This window comes from Tasmannia lanceolata, unplaced genomic scaffold, assembly GCF_043159265.1.
Source record: "Tasmannia lanceolata isolate RefF3 unplaced genomic scaffold, GAP_Taslan_0.1 ptg000008l, whole genome shotgun sequence".
In the NCBI taxonomy this organism is placed as follows: domain Eukaryota; kingdom Viridiplantae; phylum Streptophyta; class Magnoliopsida; order Canellales; family Winteraceae; genus Tasmannia; species Tasmannia lanceolata.
This window is the reverse complement of record NW_027518685.1, coordinates 35,000,237-35,017,893: the sequence shown is the minus strand read 5'-3', so window position 1 is coordinate 35,017,893 and position 17,657 is coordinate 35,000,237. Positions and strand designations below refer to the sequence as shown.

The window sequence follows — 17,657 nt, the reverse complement described above, 5'->3', positions numbered from 1 at the left end:
TTTGTTCCCTTTTTGCTTATGTTAAAGGGGGAGAAGATTCCTAGTTGGCTAGTTGATTGCTTGTATTTGACATCTATTGAAATCAACTAATTTGGAATAGAAGTCTCCCATACTAACTGTTGCTAATATTAAGGGAGAGCTTCTGTTGAGGGGGAGCATGCATTATATGTCATTGCTCTAGCTCCTACTTCGCAATCAATCTGGGTCTTGCCATCAATAAAAAAGGGGGAGATTGTAAGCCGGAAGGCTATCGAGCACCAATGTTTTGATTGTAAACAAACCCATATTAATTGAGTATGTCAAGTTGTTTGCATATGAGATGAATAGGCATGATACACCGAAGGCAAGTAAGACATCGGGGACGTACAAGTGACCTATGGAATTGCATCGCACACATCTTGAAAGTCAAATGAAGTCAAGAAGAGGAAGATTGAAGACTCAAGAAGCCCAAAAAGATACACTGCTATTCATGAAGCTTAGTTTGTATGATTTCTCTTGGTTGATTGTGATTATGGCACTTAGGAAGGTTAAAATGGACTTAGACATTTATAGGAATCACACTCCCCATAGTAGACTTAAGTCCGTAGTGAATTTCCTCGAAGAAATGTGTATTTAAGTGTTCAGAGGAATTACGGTCGCCCGGGATATGTGCGGAAGTCCGTCTGCACCTCAAAAATATAACCGAGGAAAATATGGACGTCCAGGACATTTGCAGACGTCCGTCTGAACATTTGATTTTCAAATGAAATAACCGAGAAGAATGCGGTCGTCCGAGAAACTAACGGATGTCCGTCTGAACATGGAATTTTTGACAAAAAATAACTGAAAGAATCTCGGTCGTCCGGTATACGGCGAACATCCGTAGACGGACTGTAAGCCCAAGGGTCTACCCTCCAATCTTGTTTTGATGATTCTAAACATAATTGATTGTGTTTTTTAATACTAATCAATTTGCTTTGAAGTGTTGTGTTTAAGATAGGATTGATCATTGAAGAAACCAACACACAACATGGTCATGCTTGAAGATGTACCCAACAAGAGTCAAAGGAGCTAAGTGGAGCTCACAATCATCACTCAAGCAAGCATACAAAGATGGAAGATCAATTGAAGACCAAAGCTAAAGAGGAATTGAAGGTTGCATAGGTATCATTGTACATCCATTCTCTTTAGATTTTCAAGTCAAGGCAAAGTATTTTCAAAATGTTTTTCAAATAACACTTAAAGAACTTTAAAGGTTTAGTGAATGATTATGTGTGGACCAACATGTTGGGACCCCCATAAACATTCCATAATTATCATAGGAGTTGAGTTCCAAAAGCCAAAAATCAAACAAGAAATAAAATCTCAAAATATACAGATTTTTAGGCTTCTCGGAACTCCGAGATTTTTCTCGGAGCTCCGAGCTCGGAACTCCGAGAAATGGTCCAGTAGCTTCTGGCCATTTTCTCGGAACTTCGAGAAATGGTCCAGTAGAATATTTTGTTCTTCTGGCCGTTCTCTCGGAACTCCGAGAATATTTCTCGGAACTCCGAGAATGGTTCTCGGAACTCCGAGAACCTCGCGACAGGTAAGAATATAGCCGTTGGGATTTGAATTAATTTGTGAAATTTGATATTTTCACCCCCAAACGATCATATTCTCTTGAGGGATTATAAATACAACATCTAGAGGATTTTTTCCCCTCTCTTGATCATTTTGAAAACATACTTGAGCATCAAAGAAAACTTGCAATCTATTTGTGCTTGATATTTTGTTTTCTTCCCAAACTTGCCTTGCACTTGCAAATTTCTTGAGTTGGGATACTTAGAGCTTTCACTTGCAACTACCATCATTGAAGAGCAATCAAGGATCTACAAAGAGCATCAAGCTTTCAAGAAGAAGCCAAGCTATTCAATCTTCACTTCTGTATAGGTGGCTAGGGCATTCCTTTTTTAATTCCCTAGAGAGCAACCGCTTAGAACTCGGCGGAGAAGGAGAGTCTTTGTAAAGGTGTAAGGGCATCCTCATTTAATATCCCTTGGAAGTGTAACCGCCTCGGAGCCGGGCATCGTGGAGGTCTCCAATAGTGGAAATCCTTAAGGACGATCTTAAGTAGAGTGGAGTAGGGCTTTGCCCGAACCACTATACATCGGTGTGTTCTTTCTTGTCTTATACTTTCATTATTGTTTTTGGTTTGGCATTTCATTTTGCTTTCAATTATATTTGCACTAACCAAATATTTAATTAAGTGAAGAAAAATTCCAATTAGGGTTCATAGGTAATTTTCAAAAGGGCTAATTTAGTGTTAAAATCAATTCACCTCCCCTCTTGAGTATTTCACGGACTTTGGCGCGCATCTGGAATTTAAAACGGCTACTTTTGGCGGAAGTCAGGGACTTCGTCCGCAACGCGTGAGAGCAAAAAATTAGGGTTTTATGTCTTTTGGTATAAAAACATCTTTTGGAAACCCTAATGCACATCTCTTGCATTCTAAAAACCCTACCCACCTTCTTGCAAAACTTTGAATTCTCACCAACCTTATTTTTCATTGAATGTGAGACTTACCTTCATTTAATTATCTCTAGTGCCATTACATTTAATCTTCCAAGAGAGAATCTTTAGTGTTTACATTTTGGGTGAAGCAAGAGTGATTATTGTGCCATTACATTTGTATATGCCTATTAAAGAGGCTTGAGAGCATTTATTTTTCTTTCAGTAAGAGAAGGGTTGCTACCCATGTTGAGTTTAAAGACTCGGTACTTGTAAGGAGCCTTGAAGCCGGGTGTTGTGTGGCCTTCGGATAGTGGATATCCTTGAGTGCGACCTCAAGAAGAGTAGAGTAAGTCTCTTGAGTAGACCGAACCACTATAAATCTTGGTGTTCTTGTAGTGTGCCATCTCTCTATCATCTTGTGACTTCATTGGTAATATCTTAACCTCTATCTCTTACAAGCACTTGTTAGATAGCGTTAAAAGAAAAATTATTTAAAACAAGAGTTTCAAAGTAACTAAGTTTTTATTTTTAATTTTTTTAAAAAAAACCCTAATTCACCCCCACCCCCTCTTAGGTTTCATAGTATATTTTCAGCATGCAGTTACCTTAGATAATAGTGGTGAATTAGATTTGAAGTAGTCAATAGGTGTAATAGCAAGCAGTGAAGTAGTCTCCTCATAAAGTAGTGGTTAGTGTTTGCTTGTCAAATAAATTAAGGCTCCTTTTGGTTGCACGTAGTTGCCTTAGATAATAATGGAGAAATAGAGCGGAAGTAGTCACCAGGTGTATAGCAGTGAAGTAGTCTCCTCGTAGAGTAGTGGCAAGTAGTGTTTGGTTGTCAACTAAAGTAGTTTTCAGGTGAAGTGTCATTACCAAAAAAAGGGACCGCAGGGGTGTCATTACCAATATATATATATATATATATATATATATATATATATATATATATAGAGAGAGAGAGAGAGAGAGAGAGAGAGAGAGAGAGAGAGGGGCCGACACCAACTAGTTTGGGACAAAGGCTTTTAGTTGAGTTGAGTTGAGTTGAGAGAGAGAGAGAGAGAGAGAGAACTGCAAAATCCCAACACTACTAGCAAAAAACATTTTTTTAAAGTTGTTTGGTGAGGGACAAGTCATGCCACATGGGTAGACCAGGCAACTAGTCTCTTAGTAGTTTGAATCAAACAATGCTACCAAACATCACTGGTGGATGATGTGGGACCCCAAAACCGATCAAAATACCTAGTAAACCCAATAAATTATGCATACAAACAGCTAGTAATTTACTAATGTTATACATTAATATCCATATTTTCCCGTAATATATGACGCACACCCAATTCTGAAGTCCTTTATTTCTACACTAGTAGCTCTTTTATGTTTCCAACTATAAATTGCCCCGATTCTTCATATTCTAGTGCAAAAGCAATATTCATAGAAGCAATACACCAAGTAAAAGAGCTTTAATCCCGCTTGTAAATAATCCAAGAAACGTGACAGGTATAGGTATAGGAACCACTGAAGGTGCTAAAGAAACAAGAACAACAACTACTAAAGATTCATTTAAATTTTTTGGCTTATTAGATCTTGAATTTTGATGAACCTCGGTTTGTTTTCACCCATTCAGGGAAGAGTCCCTAAAAAAATTGATGCAATGGAAATGGATCAAACATCTCCCTTTTGCATAATGTCTAATGTCTGCCACAAGGTTACCAGAGCAGGAAGCGAAAGCGGGAAGCGAAGGTTCCCAGAATGGTGGGGAGGTGGGAAGCTGGAAGGTTCCCAGAATGGTGGGGAGGTGGGAAGCTGGAAGCGAGAGGGGCCAGGGGAAGCGCCGGGGAAGCGCAATGGGGAAGCATGTTTCCTATTTTTGTGATTCTCATAAAATTAAAACGAGAAGTGACGGGGAAGAGCGTTCCCATTTTGGGAAAGCCCATTTCCAATTTTGGGGCAGCGCGATTCCCATTGTTGGTTTTGGGGAAGCGCCGAGATTCCTGATTCGGAATCAGGTTCTGGGGAATCATGATTTCCCAATGCAGGGTAAGATTCCTACTTCGTTGGTCCGCCATCCTCTTACCACGACTATTATATGTAGGGGAATTATAGTATAATAGCTCACGAAATCCACACATCAATGAGAAACAACAAACAACTAGATCCAAAACAGAAATGAACATTTTAACATGTTTTAGAGAAGAGCCCATGGATAAAAGGGCACAATGTATTAATAAATATCTGTACATTATTGAGATAAGGATTCAGAACTGTTAGTACATAAAATTTTAGGGAATCGGAATCCCTCCATGGAGATGGTAATTTTCAAGCTAGAAAATTTGAAAGACAACAAAGAAACGTAATTCAGAAAGAAAAAAAAATGATTTCTAAGGTTTTTGCAATTCAAAATTCACGTAAAAGATAATAAACCAGACGATGGCTTCCACCTAGAGGGAGTTTCTAGCAATTTCTAGAGCAGACTCTACGGATGATGCACTTTGAAGCTTGGTTTTATCAACAATTGGCTGACTTCTTGCTAACTTGGGTAGGACTTCAAACTCCTGCAAAGGTTAATGAAACATTGTCAGTGGCTTAATTCTCAAATGTGAAAAGCAAAGAGCTTGAACTGAAATGAAATTATGCAGCCGTGCTACTCAACAAAGCATAATCAAACATTAAAGGGTGAACAACAGACATTTTCAAAATGAAGAATTTATCTAGAAAATATTAGTACATTTTTTTTTAATGATAACAGAAAATATTATTACATTGGACCACTCAAGAATATAATGATACTTGGGGCACACGTCTAAGGGATAGCTTCCCAAAACAGATAATATGACACTTGTTCCAATTTTTCTACAGTTTTCTGGTAGTTTCGAACACATATTTATTCAACTGTAATATAACTCGTATTCACAATACCTTCATATAAATAAACCTTTATTGTCTTTAAAAATGGGTATTAGTGATAGCATTTTAATGCATTTTCTTCAGAGTTACATGTAGTACGATGATTTGTCTGTCAAACAGTTATTTTCTATTAAAAAAACCATTCTACATCCAGAAGACTAATTCTCCAGTATTGGATTTTATGTTACTAAAGCAAGGAAGCCAACTCTCAACATGATAATGAAGTCAGGCTTGTCAAAGATTAAAAAGGAATTCTGATGATACCTCAGGACTACCACTTTCAAGGAAAACACCTTTTAGTCTACCTGAAGCACATCAAAACAATAAACATTTCACCTCATTCACTGAAAACAACTGAAAATGGAAAAAGAAACGTTCCATCAGCATGATTACATACCAGAGTCAATCCAGAAAGTAGCAATCTTAGGGTTGAAATTTCCAATTTCAACTGTATCACCAACTGCTCAAACGGAAAAAAGAAAAATTACTACTTCTGAAATGAAAGGATGCACGAATATAGTAAAACTGTAAAACACAACTTCAGTGAGGTAAAACAGCTATGGAAGTGTTAGAGATTCTTACCATTGTCCCCATAAAATTGCCACCAGACTTTCCGTGGACTCCCTTCATACTCAAAAACTCTCGAGTAGAAGTATGGCAGGTAGTCATATCTGGATGTTGTGCGAATTGTCATCAGTGGAAACTTTTGCAAGAACTGATAGTTATAGCCATGGATTTAAATTTCGATTTCAAGGCCGAAACCAAAAATTCAGCCGAAATCCAGTAAAAAAAAAGAATTAATATATTATTTGAAATTTCGAGCAAAATTATAGAAATTTCGGAGAAATACTATATCTTTGGGAAAAAAAAGTTCAATTTCCGAAATTTGGGAAAAATCTGAAATTTCTGGTTCAGGGGATTTTGGTTTCGGTCCCAACCGAAATACGAAATTTCAGTATTTCGTCTGAAATTTAAAACCATGGTTATAGCACGTGTTGAGCATGTAGATTTTTATGAAGACAGATCCAACTTACGGGTGAGTTTGTGCGGTTAGAAGTGCTCTAGCACAATGTTGGGCCGATTTACGAGCATGATCTACATGTTCAACTCTTGCAATCCGGTCATAAATCTGTTTAGTAAAAACTATATGAATTTCCAAGTTAATTTTTACCTAGAACAACAGAGGAAATTCCAAAAACTTGTGTACCTTTAGTGGAAATGCTGCTACGTCTCCAATAGCAAAAATACCAGGCAGACTTGTTCGAAACAGGCTATCCACCTGGAAAAACACTCTGTGGGTTCAGGTTGAACTTTACAAGTTGTGCGTTACTATTTCTTATTATGCCACAACATTCTAATACTTACATCCAAAGAACATCTAAGCATCAATTAGACATTGTGCACAGAAAAACTGAAAACAACCAATTATTCCAAAAGCGTAAGCCGTTGGATAGGGCTATATTTAATCTTTTACAATTTAACAACAACCCCCCCCCACCCAACGTGTGGCCCCCTCTTTTTTAGGGTTGGCCTACACGTGGCACATGTGGCCCCTCTTTTTAGGTTGGCCATTACATGTGGATTTTTAATATCCAGGAGGTTTGAACCCAGGCATTTGTTCTGATACCATGTGAAAACAACCAATTATTCCAAAAGCATAAGCCGTTGGAGACAGTGTCATGTAATCTTTAATACTTTAACATGCTTCAATCCAGTTCAGGAACCAGTAATCTTAAACCTAAGATTTATACAAGGTAGACATGCAATAGTGTTAAATTTCCTAGCTCATACATGGCAGAGTCCTCAAAAAGAATGAAGAGTAATATTGCTATAATGTGCAAATAGAAGGGGTTGTGAGACATGATGTAATTAAACCTTTGGATCGTGACATTCAGAGAGAAACTATTAATGATGGTTGTTACTATTTCATAATTTGACACAACATTACATGTTGGCTGTTACTATTTCATATTTTGCCACAAGATTTTGATCCTCGACACTCAAAACACTATAAGGCATTAACAGAGGCATGCACGGAAGAACTCATTCCATTTCAATAATAGATTCCGAAAACATAGTACCGTCTAGGATTTACATGATATATTGAAATACATGCAGTATAATGGTATATCTCCTAACGCAGATGTACTAATAGTTCATGTAGAAATGCTTGAAGACTAATATTGCAATAGTGTGTAAATAAATACATGCACTATAATGTTATATCTCCTAACACAAATGTACTACTAGTCCTTGTTGAGATGCTTGAAGGCTAATATTGCAATACTGTGTAAATACCTATATAGTAAGAGGTTGTTTCATGTCCGTCCCGAATAAGTGCGTTGCTCAGAAATCATCCTTTCACTCTGATGAGAAGGGCTGAGATTAAAAAACATTCCTTTGAATGGGATTAATCTCAGCCCTTCACAACCGAATGAAAGGTTAATTTCTGGGCGACGCACTTAGTCGTGATGTAGGTGAAACTGCCTCTTATAGTAAAATGAGAAGAGGGCCACATTCCCCTCTTGCAACGGTTTATCGTGTGAATTTTACCATTTTCTGACATAAGTAAATCGATTAGGAATCCCCCAAAAGTAGAAAACTTGCTAGAGAATTGAGCAATCAAACACACAATCCAATAGATCTTCACAAACAATGCTAGAGAGAACAAACGAGAATAGATTGGTCCAAAACATGGTCAAAGTAAGGTAAAAACCCAAAATCCAAAAGGGAAAACTTGCAACTAGCTTCACACACACACACACACACATAGAGAGAGAGAGAGCCATGGCAGCAGGCATCGGTCTATAGAACCTCTAAAAACTAAAAAAAGCGATGATTTTCGCGCAAAGTACTCTTGTGCACTAACGTAACTCGGCTCGAACACCTTAAAACTTTAATTTAATCCGGGAAGTGATATATGCCCCGCTTTTTTACTCTAGACAGCTCCCTTTAGTGTATCTATGACTTACTCTTTTACACTAGAGGGGGCTGTCCCAAGTAAAAATATGGGCGAATATATCATTTTCCTTTAATCCTAGTCATTGGTATATGATCATTTCATCCATTAAATCACTCTAAATAAAGCTTAATTTCTATTTTAGGGAAAACCAAAATAATAGTGCATTACATGTTGATGCCTTACAAATACTATTCACATTTTCATTGCAGAGGGCCCACCAAAACCGAGCCAAATTTTGCCGCATAAATAAATAAAAATTACTAAATTCTCCATGAATCACAATCATTCTGCCTGCCAATTTTTATGTTGAATGGAGCTCTATTGTGCCTGCTATTCATGTTACCATGATATTTTGGTTGTCTTTGAGCCTACTTATGGATCTCCGCCGACCCCCTTCATCTCTGCTAGATTATGGGTTTGTCCATGACCTCCGGACTCATAGCATCTCCTTGTTTGAAAAGAAGAAAAGGGAAAAGAAAAAAGTCGAGAAAATGACTCTCCCTCCCTCCCTCCCCAACAGGGTGGGTCTCGTTCCCCCTCTCTTCCCTTAAGGGCATGTCTTTTATTTTTTTTACTGTAGATTCTAAAATATTTGATAGAGGATGAAGATAATTATGAAATAGTTTCAAGTCATCAGACCTCTCCTAATCAGAACCAGAAAAATTCCCCATAGGAACCATCGATTACAAGTTTGGAAATACTATACAGACTAAAGAAAAACTCCTTACTTCCTCACTCTCATGGAAATTGTGTTCACCCGGCCATCTCCATGGTCGTCAATAATCACTGCCTCCGTAGTCACCATCGAAAACTCACTTTCTCTATCTCTCTCTGATCAAGGGGTTTGCCTTTGTGTGTGTGTGTGTGTGTGTTTTAAGAATGGCATCTTTGGGTTAATATTACGTCGACTTGTGATCAAGATAATTCTGGAAAAAAATCAAGTGGTTAATCTTCTTCTAATCAAACCAAAACTATAAAGACTTAAGAAAATTCCCTCCCTCAGGAATATTAAAGGACCTTTAAGTCGGAGAAGAAAGAAAAAATGAGTGGAATATATCAGTACCCATTATGTGAATCTATTTTGGGCTCATTTATTGGGATATTTACAATTCTCATTAAGTTCAGCTTCAGCCCCATTCTCATAAGTTCAGCCCCCTAGCGATGATCAAAACTTATTGCACTGATATTACTCAAAAGGGCATTAAATCACATCTTTTATGTGTATTAGTAATGTTCCAGCTAAAACTTTAAGCCATGTTTTTCCTTAGATGTCCTCACAAACGATTCCATACTCAGACTATAGATAGTTGCAAGCAAACTTCCTTTAGTGGATTGGATCAGTAAGATTCTTTCATGGAAGGAATACTGCTCAATTCCACAAATGGATCTCCTACTGATCATGTCACGCCACGACTTTCCAAAGTGTGCTGACTGAAAAGCAGTGAATTAATTAGTAATTCCCACAGTTAATCAAATATACCAAACATGTTTCACAACCATGTTTCTATCAACGATGGTGGAAGTTTGACACTCGCAAACTCTTATCTCATGACCATGGTTTTAAATTTCGGTTTCGCTATGCATTTCGGCCCTCATCGAAATTACTGACATTTCGGCTGAAATTTCGGTAATTTTGGCCGAAATTTCGGGAAAATATTAATTAATTAAAAAAATAATATTTTTGGGCATGTCCCTATCTGCTCTGTTCCTCCTCCCATATTTCTTCTCTCTCCTTATCTCCTCTTCCCACATGTTTCAAAGCACAAGTTTCCATAGCTCCCTCCCTCAAACCCTAGTTGTCAACTCCATCGCTGCCGATCGTCGTTGCCATTGATCCACCGGCAAATCCCAACGTGATCCCAACGTGGTTAGCGGTTCTTCACAATCTTGAAACTCAACCTACCTTTCTCTCCCTAACCCGACATTTCTAAGCAGAACACCTCTCTCTCTCTCTCTCTCTCTCTCTCTCTCTCTCTCTCTGCCTTGGTCTCCGCCCAAACAGTCTCGATAAAACTCATGTTCTCCCTCTCTCCTTCCACCGACATCTTTGCCCTTTATAAATTCATGCTTATGATTTTCGTTTTCTAATTTCCCTTTTCTATATGCTTTCTTACATTCAATTTTTCTAGGATTTCTTCGGCTTATATGATGAGACCTGGTTGCTGGAAACTAAGTATTTCGACCCCGATGAAGCTATAGAGCCCTTTAACAAAGTTGTTTTGCTTAAATAGGTAATTTTGAGGAGAACCTGACAACAATAAAACTTTCCTGAAATTTATTTTTACTTAGGTCTTAGGATTTTGGAGGGCTTTGTGGGGAAGGAGGAGAAATGGGTTTTGAAGGAAGGCAAAAGGCATCTAAGGACCATCTGCATCCAAGGCAAAAATTTGGACAAAATTAAGGAAAATTTCAAAATTTCAGCCGAAAAACTGTAACGTTACGGGTATTAGCCATTTCGGTTTCGGTCGAAATTTAAAACCTTGCTTCTGACAAGGATACAAGAAAATAGAAGAAGCAATTTCAGCCGAAAAAATGTAGCGTTTCAGGTTCTAGCCATTTCGGTTTCGGTAGAAATTTAAAACCTTGCTTATGACAAGGATACAAGAAAATAGAAGAAAAAGATTTCATAAATGAAAGATCAAAGTTCATAGTTGCATACTTTTTTGGAACAAGTGAAATTCATTAATAAGAGAAAGATAAATAGGAAAAACAAAGAAAAGAAGGTGAAAAGCAGCCGCTGAACAGTGACTGAAAAACTATAAAACTGACACACCATCCCAAACCATCATGTCATTACACTGGACACCGGAATTTGCTAATTTATCAGCTTTGAAGTTTCCTTCGCGATGAATGTGGGAGGACCAATCTAGAAAGCTCGAACGAATGCTCTCAATCTCTCTAAAGAAAGACACAAATCTCCAAGAAAGCTTGGAATCTATTTAGAGCCACATAATGGTGATGAGAGAATTACCATTTCTAGCAACCTCCATCCCTTTGAGCCACTTATTGCAAACCAAAGCCGCTTTGACTTCAACATCGATTGCATTGCCACTCGTACCCTCATAAGATAAAACTTTTGCCATCAGGATCAAGAGACGACCTCCCCCACCCCACTCCCCCCCAGGCCCCCACTCCCACCCCCAAAATAATAATAATAATAATAAATAATAATAATGAATAAAGAAAATAAAACCACAGAGCAAGCCTTTCAATCAAAAATATATATGTAAGGTAGAAGGCTTTGTTACTTCCATCGAGAGTAAGCTATAGTCAACCCGTAGTGGGATCATCCAAATGATTGCATATCAACTCGGAGAAGAATAAGAGTCACGTGCACACCCCTGTTTAGGGGTATTTGTGTCTTTCCATATGTATCCACACATATATATTAATATATGATGTGCGTGAGAGACAGTATCGTTCTCTCATTTTACTTCTCTCTAAACTCCCTTCTCTGCTCTCATCTTCGTCTTCAATGTAGCGTATAACATGGTATAAGAGCGAGAAGATTGAACATCGAGATTAAAGGTACCTAACCCTAACCCTAAACCTACAAACCCAATTTCTACATTTCTCCCTAACCCTAATCCTCACCACCACCACTAGAAGTGACCAAAATCCAATTCTCAAAACACAAAATATATCTGCGCATAACCAGGACACCCCAACATATACACCCAAAAAAACCCACTTCTTTATGATTTTTACATCATCCAAACCCTAATCGCACTCCTATACCCTAGCCGCACAATCCAAACCCTAATTCTCATCAACCCTAAACACAATCGCACCACCTCCCTTGCCTTTTCTCCATTGTCGCACCCTAACCCTAGCCCTCATCCATTGATCACACCCCCTTTCCTCCAATTTTGGCATCATATCGTAACCCTAATCCTTTTATTTATACAAATCAGTCCCTAAAACTTCCCTTCACTTTTATTCTTGTTCTAAACAACTATTAGTGGATATTTTCACTTTATAGATGGTTCCGGGTGTTGGTGATTCGTTTTTATCGTGATATTAATGTTGACTTGAGGTGTTGGTGATTCGTTCTATCCCGGAACAAAATGGTGGAGAGTGTTATCACATCTTTAGATGCAATTGTTGGTGCCTATTTTGTCAGTGGTTTGATAGTAGTTGGATGGTGATCCGTAGTTGCTGTTGGTTTCATATTATTCGGCTGTGACTTATTTTGTGGTTATCTAATTGTTGTTCGTTGTGCACAGGTTGGTTGATGTTTCTGTGGGTGGATGGTTCTTAGTTGAGTACTGTTGGTGGTTGTGGTTATTTGTTTGTGCTATTGTAATAAACTCACAGATTCAGGATATTGAGATTCAGTTTGTGATTTGATATGGCTATGCCTTCGACCTCTTCTATAGTATCTGGTTCGTTTCCTGAGACTTCTATGACGTCCATCGGGCTTGATGGTTCGAACTATCCTGCCTGGAATCGATCTGTTCAGCTCTATCTCCGTAGGCAGGGCAAGTTGAGTTTTATTACATCGGATCCCCCTAATCCTAAGGTTTCCACCTATGACAAGTGGAGTCAGGAGGATGCCCAACTTCAGTCACTCTAATGTCATAGTATGGATCCGAAGATTGCAAGTCATATGTTGTTTCTGAATACCTCTCGTGCAGTTTGGTTACATGTAGAGACTCTATATTCAGGGACTAACAATCTCACTCGGATATGTGATGTTTATACTGATTTCTTCAGTGTGAAGCGGGGCAAGAGATCTGTTTCTGAGTACTATTCTGATTTGTTAGCTTATATGAGCAGATAGATGTCAACCATCCTCCATCCACCGATCTTGCTGAGTTAGCAAAGCAGAAAAATGAGATACGTGTTGTTCGATTTTTTTATGGACTTGGTCGAGATTTTTTGCCTATTTGTCAGCAGATCCTAGGCCTTGGTACTCTACCAGACATGGACGAGGTCTTCTCTCGGGTTCAGCGAGCATTGCATGTTGATACTCAGGGCGATATGATTGGTGAGCAGTCTGCCCTTGTCGTTCAGTCGGTTACAGTAGAGGCACTCGGGGTCGCGATCGTGCTTGCAGAGGTTCTGGTCATGGTTTTCGCCGTGATTCAGGGGGAGGCCATACCAATGGTCGTCGTGGAGCTCATTATTGTTCCCATTGTGATATGGAGGGTCATACTGTTGATTTCGGTTGATTTGCATCTAGAGTTACGACCCACTCGAGCTACACATCATATTCCAGGGACTTCTACAGAGACTCCCACTGCTATCTCTACTGATTCTTCCGACACCCTAGTGGTCTCTCACAGTGAATACATGTCTCTTCGATGCCTACAGGAAAAAGGGTAACAAGGAACTACCACTCTTCTAACAGAGGTAGCACCCCATCCTGCTCTCTCTGTCATTCCAGTTCATAGCTTATTGACTCTGGAGCCTCACATCACATGACTGGTAACAATAGCCTCCTTAGCAATTTTAAGCCTAACTCTTCTTCTACATTTGGTTACTTTGGCTAATGGGCCAAAGTGCCCCATTTCTGGTACAGGAGACTCTTCTGTCAGTTCTCAGTTACCTCTTTCTTCTGTTTTATGTGTATCTAGTTTTCCCTGTAATCTTCTTTCTGTCAGTCAACTTACTTGCATCTTTACTGTTCAGTGATGTTCTTTCCTTCTTATTGTTCTTTTCAGGATCTGACGATTGGGAGGAGGATTGGTTCAGGACATGAACTGGATAGTCTTTACTACCTTAACGGCATGGTTTTAAATTTCGACCGAAATCTGAAATTTCGGACCGGATTTCGGTGGGGACTTAAACCGAAATTTTCCTAAATTTCATTTTTCGCCATTTACCAAATTTTGGACCGAAATTTTGGTAAATTCAGTAATTTCAGTTTGAAATTTAGTTTAAATGCCATTATTTATTTATTTTAAAAAGTGATACAAAATTTCTGCCTAAATTTCGGAATTTTGGTCCGAAATTTCGGTTTTCGTTGGGGTCCAAAACGGTTACCGAAACTGAAATTTAAACCATGCTTAACGGTGTTCTGCACCTACTGAGCTGAGTACTTCGATTAATTCATTCATGTGGCACTGCCATCTTGGTCACCCTCCAGCTGATCGTCTACAGTATTGTTAAATTGTGTCTGGTCCGATTAGTCAGTTCCAGTGTGAGTCCTGTCAGTATGGAAAACAGCATCGTGTTTCCTACAAGTCCCGTTCATTTTGTCGTGTCCTATGTCCGTTTGAGCTAGTTCATTCTGACGTTTGGGGTCCATGTAGGACTCCTTTATTTGGGTATTAATATTTTCTTATATTTGTGGATGATTATTCAAGGATATCTTAGTTATATGTAATTGTAGACACCCCCATTTTGCTACGCTTTAAAAAGAAAAAGATTCGGTAGTTTTATCGAGTCTTGAGTCGGTCTTCCATATTAGATTAGGTATTCTTGCATTTTAAGGTGAATTTCACCTCATTTTAGGAGTTTTGAAATTGATTCCCAATCCTGAAAGTCTCTAGGGGGGTTCCATTGGCCTCCGGAAGATGAATAATCAAGTTTCCAACCAAGTAAGAAAAACATCTATTTTTGGGTTTCTCAGGATTTCCCTCATTTTTGCCTACTTTTGCACCTCGGGGGTAATTTGGTCATTTCCAATGTGTTTCATTTGATCTCTAGAGTGTGTCTGAGGAGTCACGAGTCATTTCGTGAATTTTGGAAAACCTGCTAAATTTGGAATTTCTCAGGAGATTCGCTTGATTTGAAAATTTTGTGTGTCGAGGGCATTTTGGGCATTTTCAGGGGATTCCAATTGATCCTGTTTGATATCACCCACCAGAAGAAGCAAACTTAAAAACTTTCTATTTTTTAGGTTTGACCATGAAGACTTTCTATTTTTAACTTTCCCCTTTGGGGGCAATCCAATTTAAGGTCATTTTAGTCACCTTTGGGTGCATAATGATCAAACAGGGGCATTTTGTTCCGAAAAATTGCTTCTTCTAAAGGGAATGGTTCAACCATATGTCGAGGGTGCACCATAAATGTCATATGGGTTGGGTTCATTATTAAAAAATTTGAATTTAAAGGATTTTATTGAATTTTTATTGAAAAAAAACCCAAAACACATGTCATAAGGCCCATGTGGGTCGGCCACATAAGTGGGCGCCCCATATGGGGAGGCCACATGCAAAAACGTTCAACATGGGATGAGGTGGTTGGTGACATCATATTTGTTTCAAAAAAATAATAAAGAAAGGAAGAGCTATAATTAGAAAGGGCTAGTATGGTCAAGTTAGTAAAATGGCCATAACTTTTTACCTTCTCGTCCAAAAAATTTGCAATTACACTTGTTTCAAACGTCTCAAATAGATCTACAACTTTCTAGTTTACAACTTTTCCTGAATCAGCCTCTAAATAGGTCAAAAACGGGCTCAAACGTTGGGCAGCCCTCTTTGAACGAAAATCATTCATAAAAGCCAGTTTCCTATATGAGAAGGCTTCTACATTGATCTTGAAGGATCTCCATTGTGTAATTTAGCATTGCTTAGCTTGCAAGAAACAAGGTTTAGAAATAAGTTCAATATGAAAATCAAAGAATGAGAAAGTCAAAGCACAAATTGGAAACAAGCCAAAAGGAGAGAGCTCACATTGGAAACTTCCAAATTCGCTCAAACCTAGCCTTGCACCTACAAAAGCAAACCCACCCAAGGCTTTTCTTCTCTTGGAAAAACATCCCACCTTGTCTTCCCCCTCTAGAAAACTCCTTCCCCTATTGTGGTGTTCTTGATCATCTTCTATTACTTGTTTTTCTTCAAAGCACACTTAGATTTCTTCGTCTTTTCTTCAACAAACGTCAAAACCGGATTATATTGGGCGATCTTTGGGGTTTTCTTTTGTGTATACAAGGTGTGACAAAGCGTATATCTTGGATTTACATACCTTAGAGACAAGGAAAGCGATCAACGGTTAGTATCTGATTCTAAGTAATCTAGAACTAGTAAAGTGTTAGAGATGTCTTTTCTTTGTTTTCTTCATGGGTTTTTGTAGAGAATTTCATGAGGTTGTCTTGCATGATCTAATATGATTTATGAAGGGTCAATTTACTTTATTACTGATTTTGGTGGATGAAGAACCATGTTACATGTGGAAAATTGGATGTTTAACCAATTAGGGTTTTAAGTAGTCTTTGAATTGATTTACAAAGCAAGTGTTTCAAATCTAAGGATTTTTCGCAAAGTTATATTTTCTGAGTTTCAATTGGATTTAAAAAACAGTAAAAATCTTAAAGTTCCAATAGAATTTATTTATATTGATGGCTTTAAAATTCGATCAACCGATTAGGGTTTCAAGTAGTTTTTAAGTCGATTTACAAAGCAGTGTTTCAAAACCAAGGATTTTTCGCAAAGTTGTACTTTCTGAGTTTCAATTGGGATAAAAGAACACTAGAAATCTGAAAGTTCCACTACAATTCATTTATTTTGATGACTCTAAAATTCGTCCAAAAAATACCTAGAAAAAGAAATTTTGACGAATAAAAATTCGTTCATGCATCAAAACAATTCAAAATTGGACGAAATTTTATTATTAGTAGTCTTTTAATATTTAAATATCATACAAAAGTTTCCAAAAGATTTTGAGTTTATTATATTTACTGGAATGTTTTAATAAAAATTACTTATTTTCACATGTATGAAAGAGATACCATCAAATGAACTCCTCGGAAGCTGAAATTTTGTAGTAAGATGAATTGGCCCAGAAAAATAATATTATGATTTTTTTCGGATTTGTTACGCATGTTTTGATATTTTTTATGATTTATCTTTGAATCGGACAGAACATAAATAAATATATTTAAAATAGTAAATTTCAGAGATAATTTGTGAAATTTCTATTGTGGTTTGATATTACTGTGACCATATTATAGTGATAATTTGGACTGAGTTGGAGCATGTTTGCTATATGTTGCTTTGTAACAGTATCAATATGGTCTGATTTTGTTAAAATCATTAAAAATTCACTTTAATTCTAAATATCATGAAAAATTCCAGAATATCATAACTTTCCAGAATGCATGTAATCCTTAAGTCATTTGAATAGAAACCTTAAACATCATTAAGTTCCTTCATAACTGGCTAATCTAGGTCATTTTAGATGAGAGGGTTGTATTCATAATCGTTTCTTCATAACGATCAACCCTTGACTTTTTAGCATCTAAATCTTAATATACTGTTGGCTCCGAGGACTTTGTCCATGAAAATCTTGAGAAAATGCCAGGCAACAGTATATCATGATTTATTTGCTGAACTGTGTAAGGGTAAAAAGCACGATTCCCTTCCATGAATTC

The 17,657-nt window shown here is 37.7% G+C and overlaps 1 protein-coding gene across 3 annotated transcripts in view; it reads right to left on the bottom strand.

Moving 5' to 3' along the window:
• Nucleotides 1–4,655: 4,655 nt before the first annotated feature.
• Nucleotides 4,656–17,657, bottom strand: part of MDAR6 (monodehydroascorbate reductase 6) — a 91,817-nt gene continuing 78,815 nt past the window's right edge. For all 3 annotated transcript variants that reach the window (XM_077389356.1, XM_077389355.1, XM_077389357.1), the window contains 6 exons: nt 6,584–6,655; nt 6,411–6,505; nt 5,959–6,047; nt 5,774–5,836; nt 5,641–5,681; nt 4,656–5,024 (listed from right to left, as the gene is read on the bottom strand). In XM_077389356.1, the coding sequence (XP_077245471.1) occupies nt 4,911–5,024; nt 5,641–5,681; nt 5,774–5,836; nt 5,959–6,047; nt 6,411–6,505; nt 6,584–6,655 (474 nt within the window). In that variant the 3' untranslated portion in view covers nt 4,656–4,910. The remainder of the gene's footprint in view (nt 5,025–5,640; nt 5,682–5,773; nt 5,837–5,958; nt 6,048–6,410; nt 6,506–6,583; nt 6,656–17,657) is intronic.